Source organism: Oncorhynchus masou, chromosome 31, assembly GCF_036934945.1.
Source record: "Oncorhynchus masou masou isolate Uvic2021 chromosome 31, UVic_Omas_1.1, whole genome shotgun sequence".
NCBI classification, from domain to species: domain Eukaryota; kingdom Metazoa; phylum Chordata; class Actinopteri; order Salmoniformes; family Salmonidae; genus Oncorhynchus; species Oncorhynchus masou.
Window position 1 is genome coordinate 66,048,205 of NC_088242.1, and position 20,838 is coordinate 66,069,042.

General features: G+C 43.6%; 1 protein-coding gene across 1 annotated transcript; it reads right to left on the reverse strand.

Moving 5' to 3' along the window:
• Positions 1 to 490: 490 nt before the first annotated feature.
• Positions 491 to 20,008, reverse strand: phrf1 (PHD and ring finger domains 1). Its single transcript, XM_064951689.1, has 19 exons — positions 19,819 to 20,008; positions 18,676 to 18,848; positions 18,455 to 18,559; positions 18,116 to 18,315; positions 17,748 to 17,831; positions 17,341 to 17,474; positions 17,043 to 17,134; positions 16,722 to 16,894; positions 16,112 to 16,247; positions 15,911 to 16,026; positions 15,605 to 15,798; positions 15,250 to 15,378; positions 15,005 to 15,150; positions 8,933 to 10,652; positions 7,488 to 8,797; positions 7,113 to 7,189; positions 4,456 to 4,644; positions 3,935 to 4,063; positions 491 to 2,871 (listed from the first exon to the last, which is right to left on the reverse strand). The coding sequence occupies exons 2-19, from the start codon at positions 18,761 to 18,763 to the stop codon at positions 2,722 to 2,724; spliced, it is 5,172 nt and encodes a 1,723-aa protein (XP_064807761.1). The 5' UTR covers positions 18,764 to 18,848; positions 19,819 to 20,008; the 3' UTR covers positions 491 to 2,721.
• Positions 20,009 to 20,838: the final 830 nt, after the last annotated feature.

Sequence of the window (20,838 nt, forward strand, 5' to 3'; positions counted from 1 at the left end):
AAAAGGTGAAAATTCCAGTCAACTCAGGTTGAGAAGTGTAATGGCTGCTTTAAAGCTAGAATGTACAGTTGGCTGCTTGGACTGACCCTATCAAAATTATAGTTAACCATGAGGCTATACAGTGTTTGCTTATATTGGGTTCTGTTGGGGTACAACAGTTGAACTAAGCTCATGAGGCATTTAAGTTATATTCAAGAATCAATGGGTATATATAAATTTAAGTCCAAAAATGAATGTAGCAACTGAGGATTCTAGCATTAACATTTGACGGGACTTTAACTTAAATTAATATAACCCCCAGCCTTATGTAATCATTTCATCACAGTTTGAGATTAACTACTTCTGTAAAGATTAGTAATATCCTGTTAAATATTATGGTATTATGTTAGTGGGTTCCTTTTCCAAAATGTTGTCCATTCAGTCACAAAATATATCTTCAGCCCACCCTTAACTTTTGCATGTTAGTAAAACATGAACACCACAAAAAAAGTAAATTGGGACAACATTGTATTTTATTTTACTTATCATTTTGTGTTCCCTCTGAAGCACTTGCCCTAGGAGATCAAGTAATGAAGGAGAAAAAAACCAAATACATTTAACTCAAGCACTTTTCCCCACTCCACTCAAAAACAAAGTACGTAAGCTCAATTCCAATCAACCCCTAGACACTTCAAGTAGATCTGAAAGGATCAGATACTGCAGGTACAGTATACACAATTTGGTAGCAACTCCATCTGGCCCTCTGATACACCAATCCAATCCTTTTAGGTCTACAGAAGTGCCAAGCAGATATAATCTAGGGATCGATTTGAAATGTGAATAAAGGTGTAGGACAAGACAGGTGCCCAGTCCAAGGCAGGTCCACACACATCCATTCTACTACACACACAGAATGGGAACATGCCAATGCCAAAATCGAAAAGATAGGGGGATATTCTTGAACGCACTTTTCTACAAATAAACTTTTAGAAGAGATCTAGAGGAGTCTTTGAAAATAAGTAGAGAAGGCCAACCGTTTTCAGGTACAGTTGTAAGTATTCATTAGCGGGAAGGAAGTGAACCACTTCCAACCAATGAGAAACAGTGATTACGGATGGCATGAATACCGTATGACTAGGGCCAGGGGTTTCTCCCACCTATGACACCTGACTAGGAAATCCTTTGGCCCCTTGTTAAGAGTGTGTGTCAGGTCATGTCGTTATCAAAAACATCCTGGCCTTGACTAGGATTATGGACTATTACTTGATTAACAATTTCCAAGTTCGCAACTACAAGTATGGCAATATTTGCAAGGACTAAAACAAATCTAGTTTGTTTGTGACAAAGAACAAACTCTGGCCGACCAGTGTCAAGAATAAAGAGTTATTGCACGTTATTCAAACTGGAAAATAAGCTTTTGGAATTAGTCTTTCAGAAGAAATGTGAGCAACTAGTTGAGTTCATAACCAAGTGTGAATGTGTGAAGAAATGGGAAAAACATTGATTAGGTTGCAAGACAGGCATGATATGCTTTGTCTTATGACTTGTTAGCCTGCTACAAATATACAACAGAACTAGCCAGTTGATTCTAGACGAAACGTTAAACTAAGAGAAAACAGGTGAAGGCGCAGTATTCACAAAACTTATATAAACTCCAGTGTCTGCTGGTTTTCACTAATCATTGGCAAATGACTGGTCAATTGATCAATTAAAGCTGATGATTGCAGTCACCTCACCTGGTTTCCTGTCTTAATCAAAACCTGATAAAACCAGTAGACACTTTGGGCCGAGTCCAAACTTAAGAAAATTCACAACTCAAACTTTCTCAACAAACACGCATTAATTATCAATGGGAGATTTTTTTGAGGAAGTCTGAGTTGTGTGCCCTCATCTCAAGTTAGTATTCTGCCAATAGATACCAGAGGAGCGTTGACAATCTGAGCACCACTGAAGAGGACAGCCACTATGTGCAGAGCCACATACTGTATGGTCAACCAGCACTCCATCTGATCCACAGTTCCATAGCACAGAGACATTCACGAAAACAACAAACTTCATCCAGAACCATGAACAATATACATTTGTGAATTCCCGGTAGGCAGCTAACTGGAAGGGCGTACATAATGATCATTCAAAATCAATATTTACACCAAATCTAAAATAATTGTTTCTCCTTTTCAAAAAAAATTGCCTGCTGGTATTTTTCTGCATTGTGGCCTTCTTTTAAAAATACCCCTCTACTGCCCAAAAGATACAAAATAAAAGCCACCACTGCTTCTATTCAGACATTTTGCCAGTAGAAATAGCTGCTTCACATTATCCCTTAGCCTCTCTTGACTGAAAGGCGATCTGACTGAGAGCTGTCTCTTTAAGACAGAATCTCTGTGTTAGCCTCATACAGAGTAGACCAACAAAGTACATCTACATGGTCTGGCCCCGGCTGAACCTGGAAACAAATTCAATTCAAAACAGATGTTTGGCAGTCAGTGGTAATCAAAGTGCCAGACAACATTGGGTGCAGTCTTTCAACGAAACGCCTCTACCATGATTTTGTGAAACTATGAATTACCATGGACAGAACATAACTTTATCGCACCTAAAAACTATGAAAGACAAATCAAATTTGGAGCCACTCTTTCTCTAAGTCCTTGCTTGAGACCCCTAAAATCCTGTAACATTAGATAACAGAAATGATTAAATTAGTGAAAATGGCTGAATATGGCTGAGTGCTTGTGGATGATTTCATGGGGTCTCTGGATCGTTTGTTCTATCAGTTTCTGCCTCCTCCTCTCCTTTCCTGTGTTTCCTGTCATGTTTGTATTTGTCCACATAGGCTTTGACCAGGTTGGCCACTTTCACTGGGTTGATCTCTCCACTCTTACTGTGGCAGACCTGGAGTCACAATGGGAAAACAAATTATATACAATTTAGAGAAGCAATTTACAAACAGTCAAATTATTTTATTTTTAATCCACGGTGAAACAAGGGCTGCATTCCAAACACTTAAAAGACACACCCTATCCTCTCAGCCCTCAAATTAAGTGGACACTTCTGATGACGTATCATGACATCTGACATGTTTACACTTGAAGGACAAGGGGCGAGGGAGGAAGGAAAGATTTTTAAATGGACCACCATTGCCCGGAAATTCGTCACTTATTCATCCCTTGATGATTGTGTTTTCAGCCACCGGTAGCTTGTGGGTGCTTTATATGCACTACAGTCAACTATGAGTGTTTACTTATATTAACTATAGAATTATTAATATACGCATACTGTATGATAGCTAGCAAATGAATTAGCTAACTAATGTTAGCCTGCCTAGCTGGAACTGCTGAAGAAAAATGTTTTATTTCTAACATTTCCAAAACAAAAACAATTATTTTTACTAGACGTGTTTGTGCCGTCATGTGCAATTAGTAGCACAATTCCTAACCTTTTTACATCCCTTTTTACTTACACTTGTATGTTGACTTCTCCATATTGACATTGAGGTTTTAAGTTTTGGCTGACTCTGCGGATGTACAATCATCGCAAACTGAATTATGGGGTGTTTCAGGCCCCGAAGTGAACATAATTGTACACTCACAAACTGGATGAAAAACGAGGGCTGAGGGGCTTGCGTTCCAATCTTCCCAAGGGCATAAGGCGAGGTTAAGTGGATGACGCTGTGTCTGTTATGAGTTTGAAACACAGCCACAGGCTGTCTTTCGTCATGTACTGCAAGAATTAGTGGAAGACTCAGTTGATTCTTGTACATCTAAACTCTCATATTGCCCAGGTTGAGACAAGCCCCTACATCAACCAATGAATGACACCTGATCTAAAGATTTACTCCCATGATAAACATCTTTGCTTTCATTATTATGTGCATGTTCTCCAGTTCCCGTAAAAATGTATTTTAATTCGGAATTGCATACCACATGACACAATTTGATCCAATTATCAGGTCTACCTTCTGGACAGCCTTGCGTACGATTTCCTTGTACTCGTCCTTCGTGATGTCATTCTTCTGGTAGAAGGGTTTGATTGCCAGTTTCACCTCCTTTATGGCTCTCTCCTGCATGTGAAGCTTCTTTATGTACTGAGGATAGACACCGGTGATTAGTCAACATACACTACTACACTATGAAGGGGACTGGTCATTTGTTGTCAAGAAGTATATAAGGACATATATATATAGTGCATTCAGAAAGTATTCAGACCCCTTGACTTTTTCCAAATTTTGTTACGTTACAGCCTTATTCTAAAATTGATTAAATTGTTTTTTTTCTTCATCAATCTATACACAATACCCCATAATGACAAACAAAAAACAATGGACATTTCAATCAATTTTAGAATAAGGCTGTAACATAACAAAATGTGGAAAAGGTAAATGGGTCTGAATACTTTCTGAATGCACTATATACACATAGATATCACCCAAGTGTGCATTGATACATTTGACCATCATGGTCTTTCTCTCAGACTCACATTATCGTTTCTGGAAGCATCATCCTCTCCTAGGGCTTCATTGGGTTCCCCCTGCACAGGTTTGGAGAGCCCTACTTGTGGTAGGCTGTTGGAGCTGGAAAGCGCACTGGGGAGCGCTAGAGACACACTGGCCCTCTTGGTGCTCTGAACCTTGGGGTCAGTGAGTGATGTAGCACCCAAGACGGCCTCCTATGGGTGGGAAGGTTAACTGACTATGGGTGAATCCCAATTTGAGATGTGTGCGCAAGTTAAATGTTCACACAAGAATTACAAAGATTTTAGGTGTTGGTAAATTACGGTACAATATTAACATTTTAACTATTGTATTTCATGTTCTTAAGTCACAACAGCAATATTACCTAACTAAACTAAATTACAAGCATTTCGCTACACTCGCATTAACATCTGCTAACCATGTGTATGTGACAAATAAAATTTGATTTGATAATAAAATAAACATTGGCATAAATCTCAAACATCTATTGTCTCATCGAGACCTAGCAGGAAATATGTTATTGTGCTGTTATTCCCAGCACATAAAAGCCTCTGACGTGTAACATTCCTCGGTTCTAAAGTTTCTATTTCCCAAGTAAGGCTTCTACTTTCATTTCACTGTGAAACGCTGCTTTATCAGTTTCAGTTTCAGTCACATGAGCTCTCAAAAGACCCATGTGATCGGCAATGGCTTTACGCTGACAGCCACAACAACTGCTCTCCGAGTAAAAGAAAAGACAGACTTGCCACCCTGTGGCCAGTCAGGAGAGATGCATGTTAATTACAGAAACATTTTGTGCTGAATGTTTTGGAGCACTAAATCACAGATATCTGTAAAGATCAACAGTACGTCTACTTTATATTATTGATATGACCAGCCGGCAGTATGATGCTGTGACTAGGTGCCATTTCATAGTGAATTCCATACCGATTGATCATAACCAAAGTTCCCTCTAAACTGGACCCCCAGCTCCCCCAGACTAACACACACGGAGAGAAGCACGATATTGAACTTCACTCAACTTTATAGTTTCCCTTTACTGTTGAAATTGTGATCAACTCAACGTAATATTAGCCACTTTCCATGCAACATATCGAAACAAAAAGATCTATGCAAGAGATGTTGCTGTTTGCAGAACGCTTCGGAGTAGGTTTATATTGCGCAGCCTATTCTATACTGTCTACACAGACCAGTGCGGCGGCATTACCAATCAGAGCTGCAGTAGGCCTATATGCAAATAGGCCATTGCCACATATTGAGCTGTGCCATTTACATTGAACTGGACTGTTTTTACAGCTGCAGTCTTGAGTAGATGCGTTCGTTTTGAGATCAAAGCAAGAGCTGCATGTAGCCACGTGTGCACATTTTGTTAATATCCTTTGTCAGTTAGTGAGTTATTAGCCCAGTTATATATTGCTGACTACAAGAACACATTTCTAGACTTCTTTGAAAAGCGAGTTAAGTAAAGAGCTTTTTTTTTGGTCTTAAAGGGGCAGTGTTGTATTTTGAGACAGCCAAGTAGCCAATAGGCAGAGGGTAGCATAATGTGTCTGATTCTCTGTAATAATGGTATGGAAATAATAATACAATTTATTTAGTAAAGTTGTTTTCTGCATCAAACAACATTTTCAGTCACATCCTTGTCTGAAGGACAAGTGGATAAACAGGTTAGTGTCCAGCCATGCATGTTTTTTTCTAAAGTCTCATGGAATGTAGCCCTACATTGAACACCACATATTGGCTGCTACTGCAGGCTGAATGATAGAACAGTTATTTCCATGTTAAAATGGGATGCATTTTGTCCATTGTTTTGATGGTAGGCCACTCTGGTAGACATACATTATCATCAAATAGCCACAGTAGCCTACTTGACCAGTATAAAAACAAACTTAAAGTGGGTACAGCCTCAGTGTTCACAGTAAACACGCTCTGGAAGTTGCACAGAATTTGAACTCAGCAGACCTGAAATTTGCTCAGGGTCAAAAAAAAAAATGAGGGAAAACATTGATCATATCTACACCGAACAAAAATATAAACGCAACGTGCAACAATTTCAAAGAGTTTACTGAGTTACAGTTCAAATAAGGAAATCAGTCATTTCAAATAAATACATTAGGGCCTAATCTATAGATTTCACATGACTGAGCTGGGGTGCAGCCATCGGCCCACCCACTTGGCAGCCAGGCCCACACACTGGGTAGCCAGGCCCAGCCAATCAGAATTCGAGACATCTGTGGCAAAACTAAGTGACAAAATAGCACATTTAAAGTGGCCTTTTATTGCCCCCAGCATAAGGTGCACCTGTGTAATGATCATGCTGTTTAATCAGCTTCTTGATATGCCAGACCTTGGATGGATTACCTTGGCAAAAGATAAATGCTCACTAACAGGGATGTAAACAAATTTGTGCACAACATTTGAGAGGAATAAGCTTTTTGTGAGTATGACATTTCTGGGATTTTTAGTTCAGCTCATGAAACCAACACTTTACATGTTGCGTTTATATTTTTGTTCAGTGCACATATTAGCAGGAAAGAAAGGCAGCATACAGCAGTAGAGGCCTGAAGCACAAAATAGTTATCTAGGTGAGTAGGCACGAATGCATCTATGTTTCTGAGAAGTAAGGAAGAGGTGTGTATGTGACAAGGTGGCTGAGCCATACCTGATTGGAAGCCTGGGCGGAGGAGGCAGGTCTGCGAGCTCCCTCCTGTTTGAGCTTCAGTTTGTAGAGGGCCAGCTCTGAGAAAGAGAAAACACACACCCTATGACCCTCTCTGTGTTATGTGAATTAGAGGTAGTTTCTGAACCGGAGTCAAACAGCTGACTAGAAAAACATTAAAGGGCTCTGATTGGGTCAATCCAGATTGTGGTAGGCTAAAATTGTATACAAAATGAATTACGTTTCTTTGTCATATGCACAGGAACACTTGGTGTACACAGTACAATGGCATGCTTACATGGAGGTTCACCTCTCAACAATGCAACAACAATAATAATAGAAAAGGTAGAATATTTGAAAATGTACAATAATACTCACTACTGCCAGTCTTCTCTGGCTGTGGTCCATCTGGTTCCTGAAGGTTCCAGGTGACTCTCTTCACCGAGGGTTTGGCTTTAACACCTGGCGTGACTGTCTTCACCTCTTCGTCCTCCCCGTTGCCCTCCTTCACCTCTTTAACCCCAGCCTCCCCTTTCTCTCCTCCTGGCTCTGCTTTCTCACTCTTCACATAGTCCAGACTGTCCAGCATCATGTCCACGTCCATGTCATCAAGTTCATAGTCGGAATGCTCCTCTACCTCTTCCTTCACTGGCATGGTTTGGACAGATGGAGGGGTCTCTGTGAGGGCCTTTGGTACTAGAGGCAGGGATGGGGCCACCTGCTGGCCGGCTGTAGTCAATGCAGCCTGAGAGGGAGCAGGGACAGGGTTGGTACGGAGTGTTGAGAAGCTGGGGCTGGGTTGGCCTGTGGGGGGAACAGTGATGATGGAGGTCAGTTGTTGTGGCAGCTCAGGCCAGATGGGCTCAGTCTTGGTTTCCTTTAATACCTGGTCTTTTTGTTCGGTTATGTCTGAGGTGGGGAGGGCGCACGCCTCATTTATGAGGGGGGGAGGTTTTTCCTTTTTGATCTCCTTGTGCTCTTGCAAGTCCTTGAACTCGCTGAACATTGACAGAGGTTTTTCTTCCTTGATTGTTTTACTATCCAGTGATTCTTCAAACATATCAAAGGCAGGCAGTATCTCTTTTTTGATTTCTTTGAGCAGCTTCGACTCCTTGAGCAGTTTTGCTGAGAGCGAGGAGTGCTTCTCTGTTCTAAATTCATTGCAGTCACTCTCCTTTTTCACCTGGTAGACAGAGAGGACAGAGTGATGTTTGAGTCCTGAAGAAGAAGGCATCTCTTGTTTGATCTCTCGCTCTTTTCTGTCTTCTTCAGCCTCTCTCTCCTCTTTCAGAGTAAACACTTTCTCTTTTATCTTCTCTTTCTGTTCTTCTAGCTCTTTGGAGGAGGTGGTTGAGAAAGACCCTGGTCTGTGTGTGCCCTGTGACGACCCCTCTTCTTTTCTCCTCTCTCTGGACCGCGACCTGGACCTCGGCCTCTTCTTGTCTTTTGACCGCACCTCAAACCTGTTTTTTGACCCAGAGGATGATGGTTGTGATCGTGAGTGGTCTTTCCTCCTCTCCCTGGACCTGGACCGCGAGCGAGACTGCGAGTGACCTCGCTTCTTGGCATTTGATGGCCGACCCTTCTCTCTCTCACTTCCTCTGCTGTCGTTCCTCTCCCTGCTCCCCAACTTCTGCTTCCTACTCTGGGACCGCTCTCTGCTGCTGGAGCCAGACCCTGACCTCGACCTAAATCAAAATAATAATATGAGTTATTATAATAACAGTATATACTAGAATACATTTCATAATGTATTATATTATTATTAAAATCTCACAAAATCACTGCACACAATTTACATTATCACAGAATTACATTAGTACCTGGAGCGCCTCCTGTCTTTGGAGAGCGAGCATGACCGTCTCTTCTTCTTGCGAGACCTCTCAGAGGTCTCAGAAGTGGAACTGTCTGATGGAGAACAAAGCAGTCTCCTCTCCCTCGATTCTGAACGCCTGGATCTTCTCTCACCCCCCTCTTCTCCTCTCTTACCCTCCTTGTCTCCCCTCTTCCTCCCTTGCTGCTCCGGGGCCTTGTCTCTTCTCCTGCCTGCCTCCGGGCTGTTTGAGGTGGACCCCCGTTCCGTGGAAGACTCCCCACCTTTGGATGTTTTCCTCCCATGGCCCGAGGGCCTGGAGTTTGATTTAGACCTAAACAGGGACTTGGGGGGGCTGTCCTGGGGCTCTGACTTGATCTCGGTCTTCACCATCTTGTTGCTGTGGTGGCTGGAAGCTGAGCTGGATGAGAAATGATCAGTCTTCTGGCTCTGGGGCTCTTGATTCTTGCCCCCTTGTTCTTTCCTCTCCTTCTTCCCAGGGACATGGCTCTGGGACAGGGGTGTGCTGGTGCCAGTCATCCCAGACCTGGGTGCGTTGTGTGGGCCGTGACCAGGCTTTGCAGTGTCTGCCTCGCTCTTCACATCCAGAACTTCTCCTGAGCCCTCATCCCTCTCCAGTGACACCCTATTTTCCAGTGCCTCAGCTTTCACCTGGTAGATGGTACATTCCTTGTGCGCCATGGATGGTTTTCCCCCAGCATGGCTCTCTCCTTCACTTTCTGAGGCGTTGGAGTCTGAGCCTGTTGGGTGGAAGGGGTCGTATATATCCCCCTCCTCCTCTTTGACCTGTGTGTGTGAGGTGGCCAGGGGCCTCTGTTTGCTGCTACGCTCCTCTCTTCTCCTCTTCGCCGCCTCTTCTTCCGTGGACAGTGGTTCTTGACTGTTGCCGGTGGCAAATATTGCTGAGGCATTGTTAAGCTGTCGGGCGTGCCACGCATTCCCACTGGCATTGATCCGGAAGCACACTGTGGATGCCAATGCCGGGTTGGCTGGGGAGGAAGAGGAAGAGGAAAAGGAGCTGGAGAAGGCAGACGAAGAGCCTGCTTGCTCTGGTCTCTGTCTCTGAGTCTGGCCCTCTGTCCTGCCATGCTGCTGTTGATCCACCCTTGGCTGCCTACCCCTGTTCCCACCCAGGCTGTTCACACAGGCCTCAGGGAAGCCATTACCATTAGCACGGCTACTACTACCCCCCCTACTGACAATGCCATTTGTTAGCCCACCACTCTCCCGTTTTATCTTTGGTATCCTGGGAAGCACCGATACTGGTGCTTCCCATACTGGTTTAGGGGCAGCCTTCTTAGCCTGGGGCTGTGGTGGCACGGTCTCCCTCCCTCTTGACCGAGAGTCTGGTGTAGGAGTGGAGGTAGAGGTGGCTTCCCTCTGGGTCCTATGGGGAAGTTGTACACCAGTGGCCCCCCAGTGGCTTTGTCCAAGACTAGGGCTGGGTCTGGGAGGCGGGGAAGTCTGGCTGTGGCTGGCCGGGCAAGGGGATGAGGGGGTGAGAGGGGACGAGCAGGGCCCTGGGGAGCTGAGGGAGGGCCTGTTCAGGGGGCTACAGGAGGGTCCCACCACCAGGTCTTCGTTAGTGGGGAGAGAGAGGGAGCTGACTGCTTCTGGGTTAGGGGACATCCCTGAGTGGTTCTGGGCTACTGATTCACCAGAGCTGCTGCTCCTACTGCTGCCCAGCCTGGACGAAGATGACACACCCACTACAATACAAACACAAGACATCAATTTACTAACCCTTATTCTGCTGTTTAACACAGAATCCAACAGACTTCAAAATGAATAGACAAGCAATAAAACTAGGGCTGTCCCCAACTATAAAAAAATATTGGTCGACGAGTGTTAAGACACACAAATTACTCAAGAAAGAGCCCAATGGTCACGTGGTTAAAAAAAAGTGACAGTGTGCCTGTGTGACTGGCGCACGTTGTCTCCATCTCCTCCCAACTGCCACGAAAAAGCACCACAACATTTTAGTTTCTAACTGAAAAGTTCTGTTACCTACAGTTGAAGTCGGAAATTTACATACTCTTAGGTCGGAGTCGTTGAAAAATGAATTTTAATCACTCCACAAATTTCTTGTTAACAAACTATAGTTTTGGCAAGTCGGTTAGGACATCTACTTTGTGTATGACAAGTAATTTTTCCAACAATTATTTACAGACAGATTATTTCACTTAATCACAATTCCAGTGGGTCAGAAGTGCACATACACTAAGTTGACTGTGCCTTTAAACAGCTTGGAAAATTCCAGAAAATGACGTCATGGCTTTAGAAGCTTCTGATAGGCTAATTGACAACATTTGAATCAATTGAAGGTGTACCTGTGGATGTATTTCAAGGCCTACCTTCAAACTCAGTGCCTCTTTGCTTGACATCATGTGAAAATCAAAAGAATTCAGCCAAGACATCAGATTTTTTTTGTAGAACTCCACAAGTCTGGTTCATCCTTGGGAGCAATTCCCAAATGCCTGAAGGTACCACGTTCATCTGTACAACAATAGTACGCAAGTTTAAACACCACGTGACCACGCAGCCGTCATACTGCTCAGGAAGGAGACGCGTTCTGTTTCCTAGAGATGAACGTATTTTGGTGCGAAAAGTGCAAATCAATCCCAGAACAGCGAGCAAAGGACGTTGTGAAGATGATGGAGGAAACAGGTACAAAAGTATCTATATCCACAGTAAAACGAGTCATATATAATCGACATAACCTGAAAGGCCACTCAGCAAGGCAGAAGCCACTGCTCCAAATCCACCATAAAAAAACAGACTATGGTTTGCAACTGCACATGGGGACAAAGATAGTACTTTTTTGAGAAATGTCCTCTGGTCTGATGAAACAAAAATAGAACTGTTTGGCCATAACGACCATTGTTATGTTAGGAGGAAAAAAGGTGAGGCTTGCAAGCCAAAGAACACCATCCTAACCGTGAAGCATGGGGATGGCAGCATCATGTTGTGGGGGTGCTTTGCTGCAGGAGGGACTGGTCCACTTCACAAAACAGATGGCATCATGAGGCAGGAAAATTATGTGGATATATTGAAGCAACATCTCATGACATTTGTAAGGAAGTTAAAGCTTGTTCTTCCAAATGGACAATGACCTCAAGCATACTTCCAAAGTTGTGGCAAAATGGTTTAAAGGACAACAAAGTCAAGATATTGGAGTGGCCATCACAAAGCCCTGACCTCAATCCTATAGAAAACTTGTGGGTAGAACTGAAAAAGCGTGTGTGAGCAATGAGGCCTACAAGCCTGAATCAGTTACACCAGCTCTGTCAGGAGGAATGGGCCAAAACTTATTGTGGGAAGCTTGTGGAAGGCTACCCGAAACATTTGTCCCAAGTTAAACAATTTAAAGGCAATGCTACCAAATACTAATTGAGTGTATGTAAACTTCTGACCCACTGGGAATGTGATGAAAGAAATAAAAGCTGAAATAAATCACTCTTCTATTATTCTGACATTTCACATTTTTTAAAATAAAGTGGTGATCCTAACTGACCTAAGACAGGGAATTCTTACTAGGATTAAATGTCAGGAATTGTGAAAAACTGAGTTTAAATGTATTTGGCTAAGGTGTATGTAAACTTCCGTCTTCAACTATATACATACAAAACAATATATGGGGGATTGGAAATTATGCAGACAATTACATTGATGGAAGCAACAATCTATCCGCAATATTAAAGTTGATCCACCCACTAAAAATATTAATTTTAAAAACCTCAGCAACGAAGTGGTAGGCCACACAATCTCGCAGAACGGGACCACGAGTGCTGAAGCACCTAAAAATCGTCTGTCCTCGGTTGCAACACTCACTACAGAGTTCCAAAATGCCTCTGGAAGCAACGTCATCAAAAGAACTGTTCGTCGGGAGGTTCATGAAATGGGTTTCCATGGCCGAGCAGCCGCACACCAGCCTAAGATCTGGAGCAGTGGAAACGCGTTCTTTGGAGTGATGAATGCTTCACCATCTGGCAGTCCAACGGACGAATCTGGGTTTGGCGGATGCTAAGAGAACGCTACCTGCCCCAATGCATAGTCATAACTGTAAAGTTTGGTAGAAGAGGAATAATGGTCTGGGGCTGTTTTTCATGGTTCAGGCTAGGCCCCTTAGTTCCAGTGAAGGGAAATCTTAACGCTACAATGACATACTCAACAATTCTATACTTCCAACTTTGTTGGAACTTTTGGGGAAGGCCCTTTTTCTGTTTCAGCATGACAATGTTACCGTGCACAAAGTAAGGCTCATACAGAAAGGGTTTGTGAGATCGGTGTGGAAGAACTTGAGTGGCCTGCACAGAGCCCTGACCTAAACCCCATCGAACACCTTTGGGATGAATTGGAATGCCTACAACTAGCCAGGCCTAATTGCCGAACATCAGTGCCCGACCTCACTAATGCTCGTGGCTGAATGGAAGCAAGTCCCTGCAGCAATGTTCCAACATCTAGTGGAAAGCCCTCCCAGAAGAGTGGAGGCTGTTATAGCAGCAAAGGGGGACCAACTCCATATTAATGCCCATGATTTTGGAATGAGCAGGTGTCAACATACCTTTGGTCATGTAGTGTATATATGGATGATTTATAAAGCCAGGCACATTTAACTGTTAGATTATTGATTATAGACCTAATTAAGTTGGTTTGCCCTCTCCTCAATTTGCTTAGACAATCAGGCTAAGCCCTATTTGCAATGGGACTAGTATTAATAGAGAATGTTGGTTATGTAATTATTACCCCAGAATATCCATTATTCCAGAGGACGATTCGGATGGGATTTGTTCTTTCTAAACTGCCCCATGTAATTATTTTTTCCAATAAAATGACAGTTATGACGGAAGCCTGGAGGTGTTTTTCTAGACATGAAGATATTTCAACAAGTCGAGACGATAACAGGTTACACTGATAACTCCAGCTTGGCTCCTAAGTTCCTAAACCATCTTTGGTATAGTGTTGCCATAATATTTTAATTGAGGAAGTGTGATCGTAGGATATTTTAGCGATCTGCAGTAGACGTCCTAAATGCCCCACAACCTTCAGACGGTGAGCTAAACAGTGCACTTGCACTTGAGATGCATTTTAAGGCTATGGATGCGAAAGTGAACTTTTAGGTCACGTTAGGTCAGTTGTATGCTGCTTTGAGATCTATTAACAGCAAGGGTTACATTGAATAGGTGTAATATTTTTTACTGGTGCATTTGGCAATATGCTATCCATATGCACAAAACATATGAACAAAAGCAATCACTGTGAAAGTTGATGCATGTAGGCCCTTCATATATATATATATTCTATGCGCAGCACTTCATTCAATTTATCGAATCAGTTATTGTTTTCTTGCTCAAACTGTGAGCAACACCTGTCAAACTCAGACATTGGAGAAATGTAGATTATTCTGGCTGGAATTGTTACTCTCCTGCCATATACAAATTACTGACATAGCAGATTCAGACAGGACTAAAATGACAGATGTGGTGTTGTGCTTGTGCACATAATTACATTACCCGACCAGCCCCAGTAAAACTAATCCTGTCTGAATAGGGTTTAAGACAAGGGCTGCCTCCCCCGCATTGTTCTCAATCCCAATATGCTGCTTCATTTTGCTGTTATGCACAGAGCAACATAGGGAAAGGTGCCAGTTCTACGGCACGCTGAAGATGATGTTTCAGTACTGTGGACAGCGACCATATCCATAAAATAATATTACATTTATTAATGTTGCACCATTATTTTTACATAATATAACCATATTGAATTTCAGTGTCATGTCTTAGAGTGATGGACTATACCATCCACGTGGCCTCCGCAATGGATTAGTCCATTGAGACAGGCACGAATCAGAGTGCGACTGCTCGACTAAAGAAATCTTGGTCGACCAACAGCCTATCGACCAAACAATCGACCAGTCAACTAAATGAGGTCAGCCCTAAATAAGATGTTCACTAGTTCTTGAATAGCCAGGTATTAGATACAGAAAACAAAAAAAATAGCAGAAAAAAAGAGAAAGGACAAGGGATTGAACTGAAGAAAGGAAGAAACCCTAGCAGCCCACCTGGTTTGGTAGCCTTGAGGGATCCGTCTCTGTTGATGACCACGTCTGAGCTGTCCATCAGCAGCATGCTCTGTCCTGATAGGATGCTGCCCAGAAGGTCAGGCACTGGGGCCAATGCTGCCACCTGGGGCAGGCTTGGGCCCCGCCTACAACACCATGGCAACCACAGGTCACACATGTACCATATTGAAGGATGTAACAACATAATGTGACAACATAACGTGGGAGGAGATGAGAAGGGGTACCTGGAGAGGCCAGCAGTGATTGGTCGGGCCACAGGCTGGTGCGAGCGGAGGGCAGAGCGAGATAAGCCATGCCTCTTAGCCTCCAGCAGTGATGTCATGGCCGAGGCATGCTCTTCCTCCTCTTCATTCCTGAGGTGGGATCAACAACCAATCAACATTCCGAACAGGGTTGGAGTGCATTCCACAATTGCTTGTTATTTTCCGAGTTTCTTTTTCTTTTTTAATTCATGGTTTTGTTAAAAATGATTGTTGTATATATGTTCAGTGTTGTTCTGACATTAGCTGGGGATTTCCACTTCCTGGTTGAATAAAGTACTATGTTATCTTATGGTTGTGAGTTGTGCCTGAGACAGACCTGTCAGTGAAGGGGTCCAGGTCAAAGGGGTCTCCATAGACAGAGAGCGAAGCAGCTCCTATGTCAGCTCTCATACTGCCCAGAGTGGTTTCTGTAGGCCGGTACACAGAGGGAAGGGATGAACCCCATTTGGGCTTCCCTATCCCCAGGTTATGGGCTATACGACCACGAGACGTAGGCTCCTTCTTCACCACCTAGAAACACACACGCAAATACACACAGCCAGATTGAACATGAGCACTCCTATCAATCTGTTTTAGGTACTATACTTTTCCTGCTATACGTGTTAAAAATGTAAAGTCTCACCATTTTCCTTCTGGACTTGGACCTCCTCACTCTCCGTTTCCTCCTCTTCCCCCCAGTGCCTGCAGCTTTGCCCTTCTCACCCGATGACCTCTTACTATTGCCTTTCCTGCGCTTCACTGTGGGCACAGAGCAAATGCATCTATTTTAACAACCCAGATAGGCTGTGTATGTGTATGTGTGTGTGAGAGTGCGTGTGTTCACCTGTCCTGCGTCGTCGGCTGGATGGAGCACGGGGTGTGAGGTCCCGTATGTACACGGCTGTGTTGAGTCCTGCCACTACTGCGTTGATAGTGTCATCCAGCCAGGTGGACTGTGGCATCAGAAAACTGGGGGCAATCTGAGACCAGAGGTACACTGCATCACTCTACTGATTCTCGGTTGTCTATTTTGTCTATAGACAGGCTTTACTTGACATGAACTTCACAGCAGTCTGATGAGAGGCAGCCTGCAGCGTCACTATGAAGAGCCACCTCTCTCTCTGACTCTCTATTCTATTCCTGCATGTCAAATGTTACTTGGTGCAAGTAGCGCATTCAAACGAGACAAAATAACAGTTGTCATTCATCAAATGTTATGTAATACAAGACTACATAGAAATACCCACCATACACGTTTCAACCCATGAGGGAAAACCAAATTTTTCATTCTGTATGTACATTATCATGCTGCTCAATAAACAATCTTTGCTTACAGCGTTCATATCAATACTGCATATCAGCACTACAGAGTACGGGATGCTGACACTAGTGGTGAGTAGCGGAGTGAGGGCGAACAAAGAAGCCAGTAGGAAACAACACGCCTCATGCCAAACCTGTGCAGTGCGTGCCTGGGTGATGCGGTGGCGGTTGACACTGGCGCGGACCCTCTCGCTTTGCTGGGTGCGGGCGATGGCCCGGGTGGGGCCCGTTGTGCGGGGGCGGGAGCGACTGGTTGTGGGACGGGCGCTGCTCAGACTCTCCACGTCACTCTGCTCCTCTGAACCCCCTGAGGAGCAGGAACATTGATGAGCTCTGGGATATTGGTAAAAGGACTGACCTGTACTGCACAATACCTGTTCTCAGGCTTTATACAAAGAGTATTGTCAACTTTTTTTCCTCAGAGGAAGACGTAATGACTCAATAGTACTGATTACTTGAATGGCGGTTGTTGGCTTGACACTCTGGGCAGAACCATTCCTCCACAGGGACAGCGTCTAGCGGGGGGGTCAGGCACTCCATGTGGTACCTTCCATGGAGCACAGACATGATGGGTTAGAGATTAGGGGTTAACATGGACATGATCAGATTATCATAAAAAAACAGGGGGAAAAGGCAAAAGGGTTCATTTTAATGACCAGATGGATGTATTCTGATTTGCCGATGTCATACAATCAGGAATTCATCATGAAAAATCCAAGAAAGTTCAGGTGGTGTGTGTAGCTTGTGTCTCACCCTGCATCACAGCCGTCACAGAGCAGCAGTCGGTCTTCACGGTCGCTCCCCCCACACACCTCACAGCTGGTCTGTTCCAGCTCCAGGTCTATCACCTCCTCCTCGCCCTCCTTCACTGGCTTCTGCACTGTGATCTGCACTCAACCATCACCACATGCACATAGAGCATTGAGAGGAAAGTGACTGTCTGCAGCTCCCATGCAGGATCCATATTTGGATACACAATGTTTGGACCATAATGTTCTTTGCCACAAAATAAATCAAATACCCTTCATGAGAAATGCACATGCCATCTGTAGTAGCTCAAAGACATCCCCACCCCAACACATTCACAACATGAAATCATGATCAAAGGCAAATTTAAGACTTATATTCAACTACAGATAGTCTGAACTTTTTTAACTCACCATTTTCTGCACTTTCCCACCATAACATTTTCTCAGGTAGATGTTATTGAAGACTATTCTATCCACAGGACAGGAGTTTGCATTCTGAGGGAAGAACAAAAACACGCTTGGAAGCACAACATTTGGACACACTTTAACATATCATGATTGTCTGACTTAACAAAACCTAAGTTTATAGGTTTGAAAGTGAAAGCTGAGGTGTGGTGACTCTTGTCCATAGTTTCAGTGATGATCATCAATTTGACAGCTTAATGTCTTCTAGTTCTTACAACAATATCATAATTTTGAGTCTGTACGAAGAATGAAGTGGGTAAAAGGCTTTGACCCCTTGACCCGTCTTCTTGCTCCCTCTGATGTCACCCACCTACCTTGGACCACTCAAGGATGCAGTCGAGGCAGAAGTAGTGTTTGCAGCTCTCTGGTGTGGCCACAGGCTGGCTGTGGAAAGAATTGAGGCAGATGGGACATTTCTCTGTGTCCTCATCTGAGCTCAGGCCTGCCAAGTCAGCAGACACTCCCCCCACTGCACCCTCCACCTCCTTCACAGCATCCTCCTCTTCATCATCATCTGAGAAACAAGTATGTTGTATGATCAGAGGTTATGAAACTCAAGTGGTAGGTTTATAAAAAGATACTAAAAGTGTATCATGAACCATTACCGATTCTTTCCTATGAATACAGTGGCCTACATCTCCATAACCTCTCACCATCACTATCATCCTCCTCATCTTCTTCTCCATCGAGGTGTTCTTCCTCACCACTGTCAGAAGCTACCTCCTCAGATTCCTCCTCACCATCATCTGAGTCTTCATCTGGATATTGATAAAGTGGATGTACAGCCTTACAAAGTTAGCTCTCATATTCTTTCCAATAGTACTAAGATTCACTCATTAGGCTATTCATAAAATGTGGGGAAACGAGCCCATACCTGAGATTGCCCACAATGCTGGCCTTTTCCCTTTTCCGTGGGTAGCATTTCGGTTGATCAGCTCATCCTGGCTGTCCTCTTCGTCCATGGCTGAACATCAGAGAGCCTCCAGCACCAATATATTGCTAAATCCCAAAGGCTCTGCTTAAGTGAGACTTATGAATTGTCAGTAGCTGGAAAATACATGACATTTAAATGAGTGCCACAGCTCTTCACCTGGTCCACCCGCAAACAAAGCTTTCCTGTGTACTCAGTATTGACACCTGCTACAAACAAGGACGCTTGTAGAAATATCAGATTAGCACTTCATTAAATAGCGGTATGTGAAGGAGGTATATGAAAATCAGCTTGCATGTCACAAGTCAAGTGCTACTTGAAGTGGACAGCTAGTTAGTCCATTGATAAGAGATTTAACACAAAGGTTAAAGTCTGCCAGCCATAAATAACAAGCAGACTGACAAACGAGGTAAAAATGTATACCAAGTTCTTGTTTTCAAGATTATAGTAACTGTTTAGCTTAACTCGCTAACAACTGTTGCTGCTTCAGTTTCCTCAACAACAAACACGCTGCGCGACTGTGGTGGTGCGCTGCTGTGCACACATGCTGGCTAAAAGAGTTGCCTGTTGTTACTAGGTAAACTTAAATACGCTTCGTTACCTAACTACTTACCTTCTTGCAAATAAAACGTGCAATTTATGGAATATTCTTAGCTAGCTATGCAACACTAGCTAGCAATGCATGTTAGCTAGATATCTGTATTGTTTTGGAGAATAACCTGCTCACGTTAGCCTGCTAGCTAGCTAACGTTACCATTATTAACTTGAGTCTAAATATAACTTGCAAGCTCGTTATCTTAGGTGCATGTGACATTCTTATACTATAATGTCGGTACATTAACAAGTTCTCATTATTTAGGCATACTGGGGCGGCAGGTTGCCTAGTGGTTAGAGCGTGGGCCAGTAACATGAAGGTTGCTTTGATCGAATCCCCTAACTGACAAGATAAAAATGTGTTGTTCTATAGCTGAACAAGTCAGTTAACCCACTGTTCCTAGGCCGTCATTGTAAATAAGATTTAGTTCTTAACTGACTTGCCTAGTAAAATAAAAATACTTCGAACATACAAAGTGTGTTTACACCTACCCTAAACAGTTGTGAGTGACATGTTTGGCGTAATTTCTCAGTCCACGATTTTTCTTGAGTGACATCGCTGGCTGGAGTGACGGAAATGGCCGAACGCACTCTTTTTCTTCTTTGGGATTGGGCTGGTGGATCGCATACACCACCACCTACTGTACTGGAGTGTGAGGCCAATCACAGCCTACCTACATTAAATTCTCTTCATTATTTCTGTTCCTCTAAGGAAGGGAAATAGAGCCCCAGACAACACTTACCTCCCCTCACTACACCACCCAAACCCCTAACCCTTTCACATAATCTCTCCCTATCACACAGTTCACAAAATGTCAACACATGCTCCACCTTTTCCTCTGATAAACACTCATCACACAGACGTGTTTCATGTCTCCCTACCATCCAGAACGTGGCATTCAAACCTGTGTGGCCAAACCCTAGTCTATTCCACACAACGTCCTCACTGCTACATCACATTCTCCCCACTTCTTCCTTTATTGACCTGTGCATGCAATACAATTGCCTCCTTTGACTACTTGCATCCCACTCCCTTTGCCAAAGATCAAGCCATTTTGCCCAGCTCAAGGACTTGAGTTTCCTGCGTACCAGGTGGACCAGAATATCTACCCCCTCTCTCCTCACAGAACTCTTAGCCACCACATCGTCCTTCTCATTACCCTCCACAACCAGCCAAATGCACTCAAATCGCTGTAACACTCTTAAAGATACAGTGTACCTGAAAATGTATCCATTCAATAACTATTTGATACAATGTATGCCATTTGATACACATATTTACGAAGTATACTCTCATGTAGTGTGTTATTTTGGCTATAGGGGGCGATGTAGAGTGGCAGACCAATCTAGGTTGGATAGGTGAAAGCATCTTACATTTACATTTAAGTCATTTAGCAGACGCTCTTATCCAGAGCGACTTACAAATTGGTGAATTCACCTTCTGACATCCAGTGGAACAGCCACTTTACAATAGTGCATCTAAATCATTAAGGGGGGGGGGTGGTGAGAAGG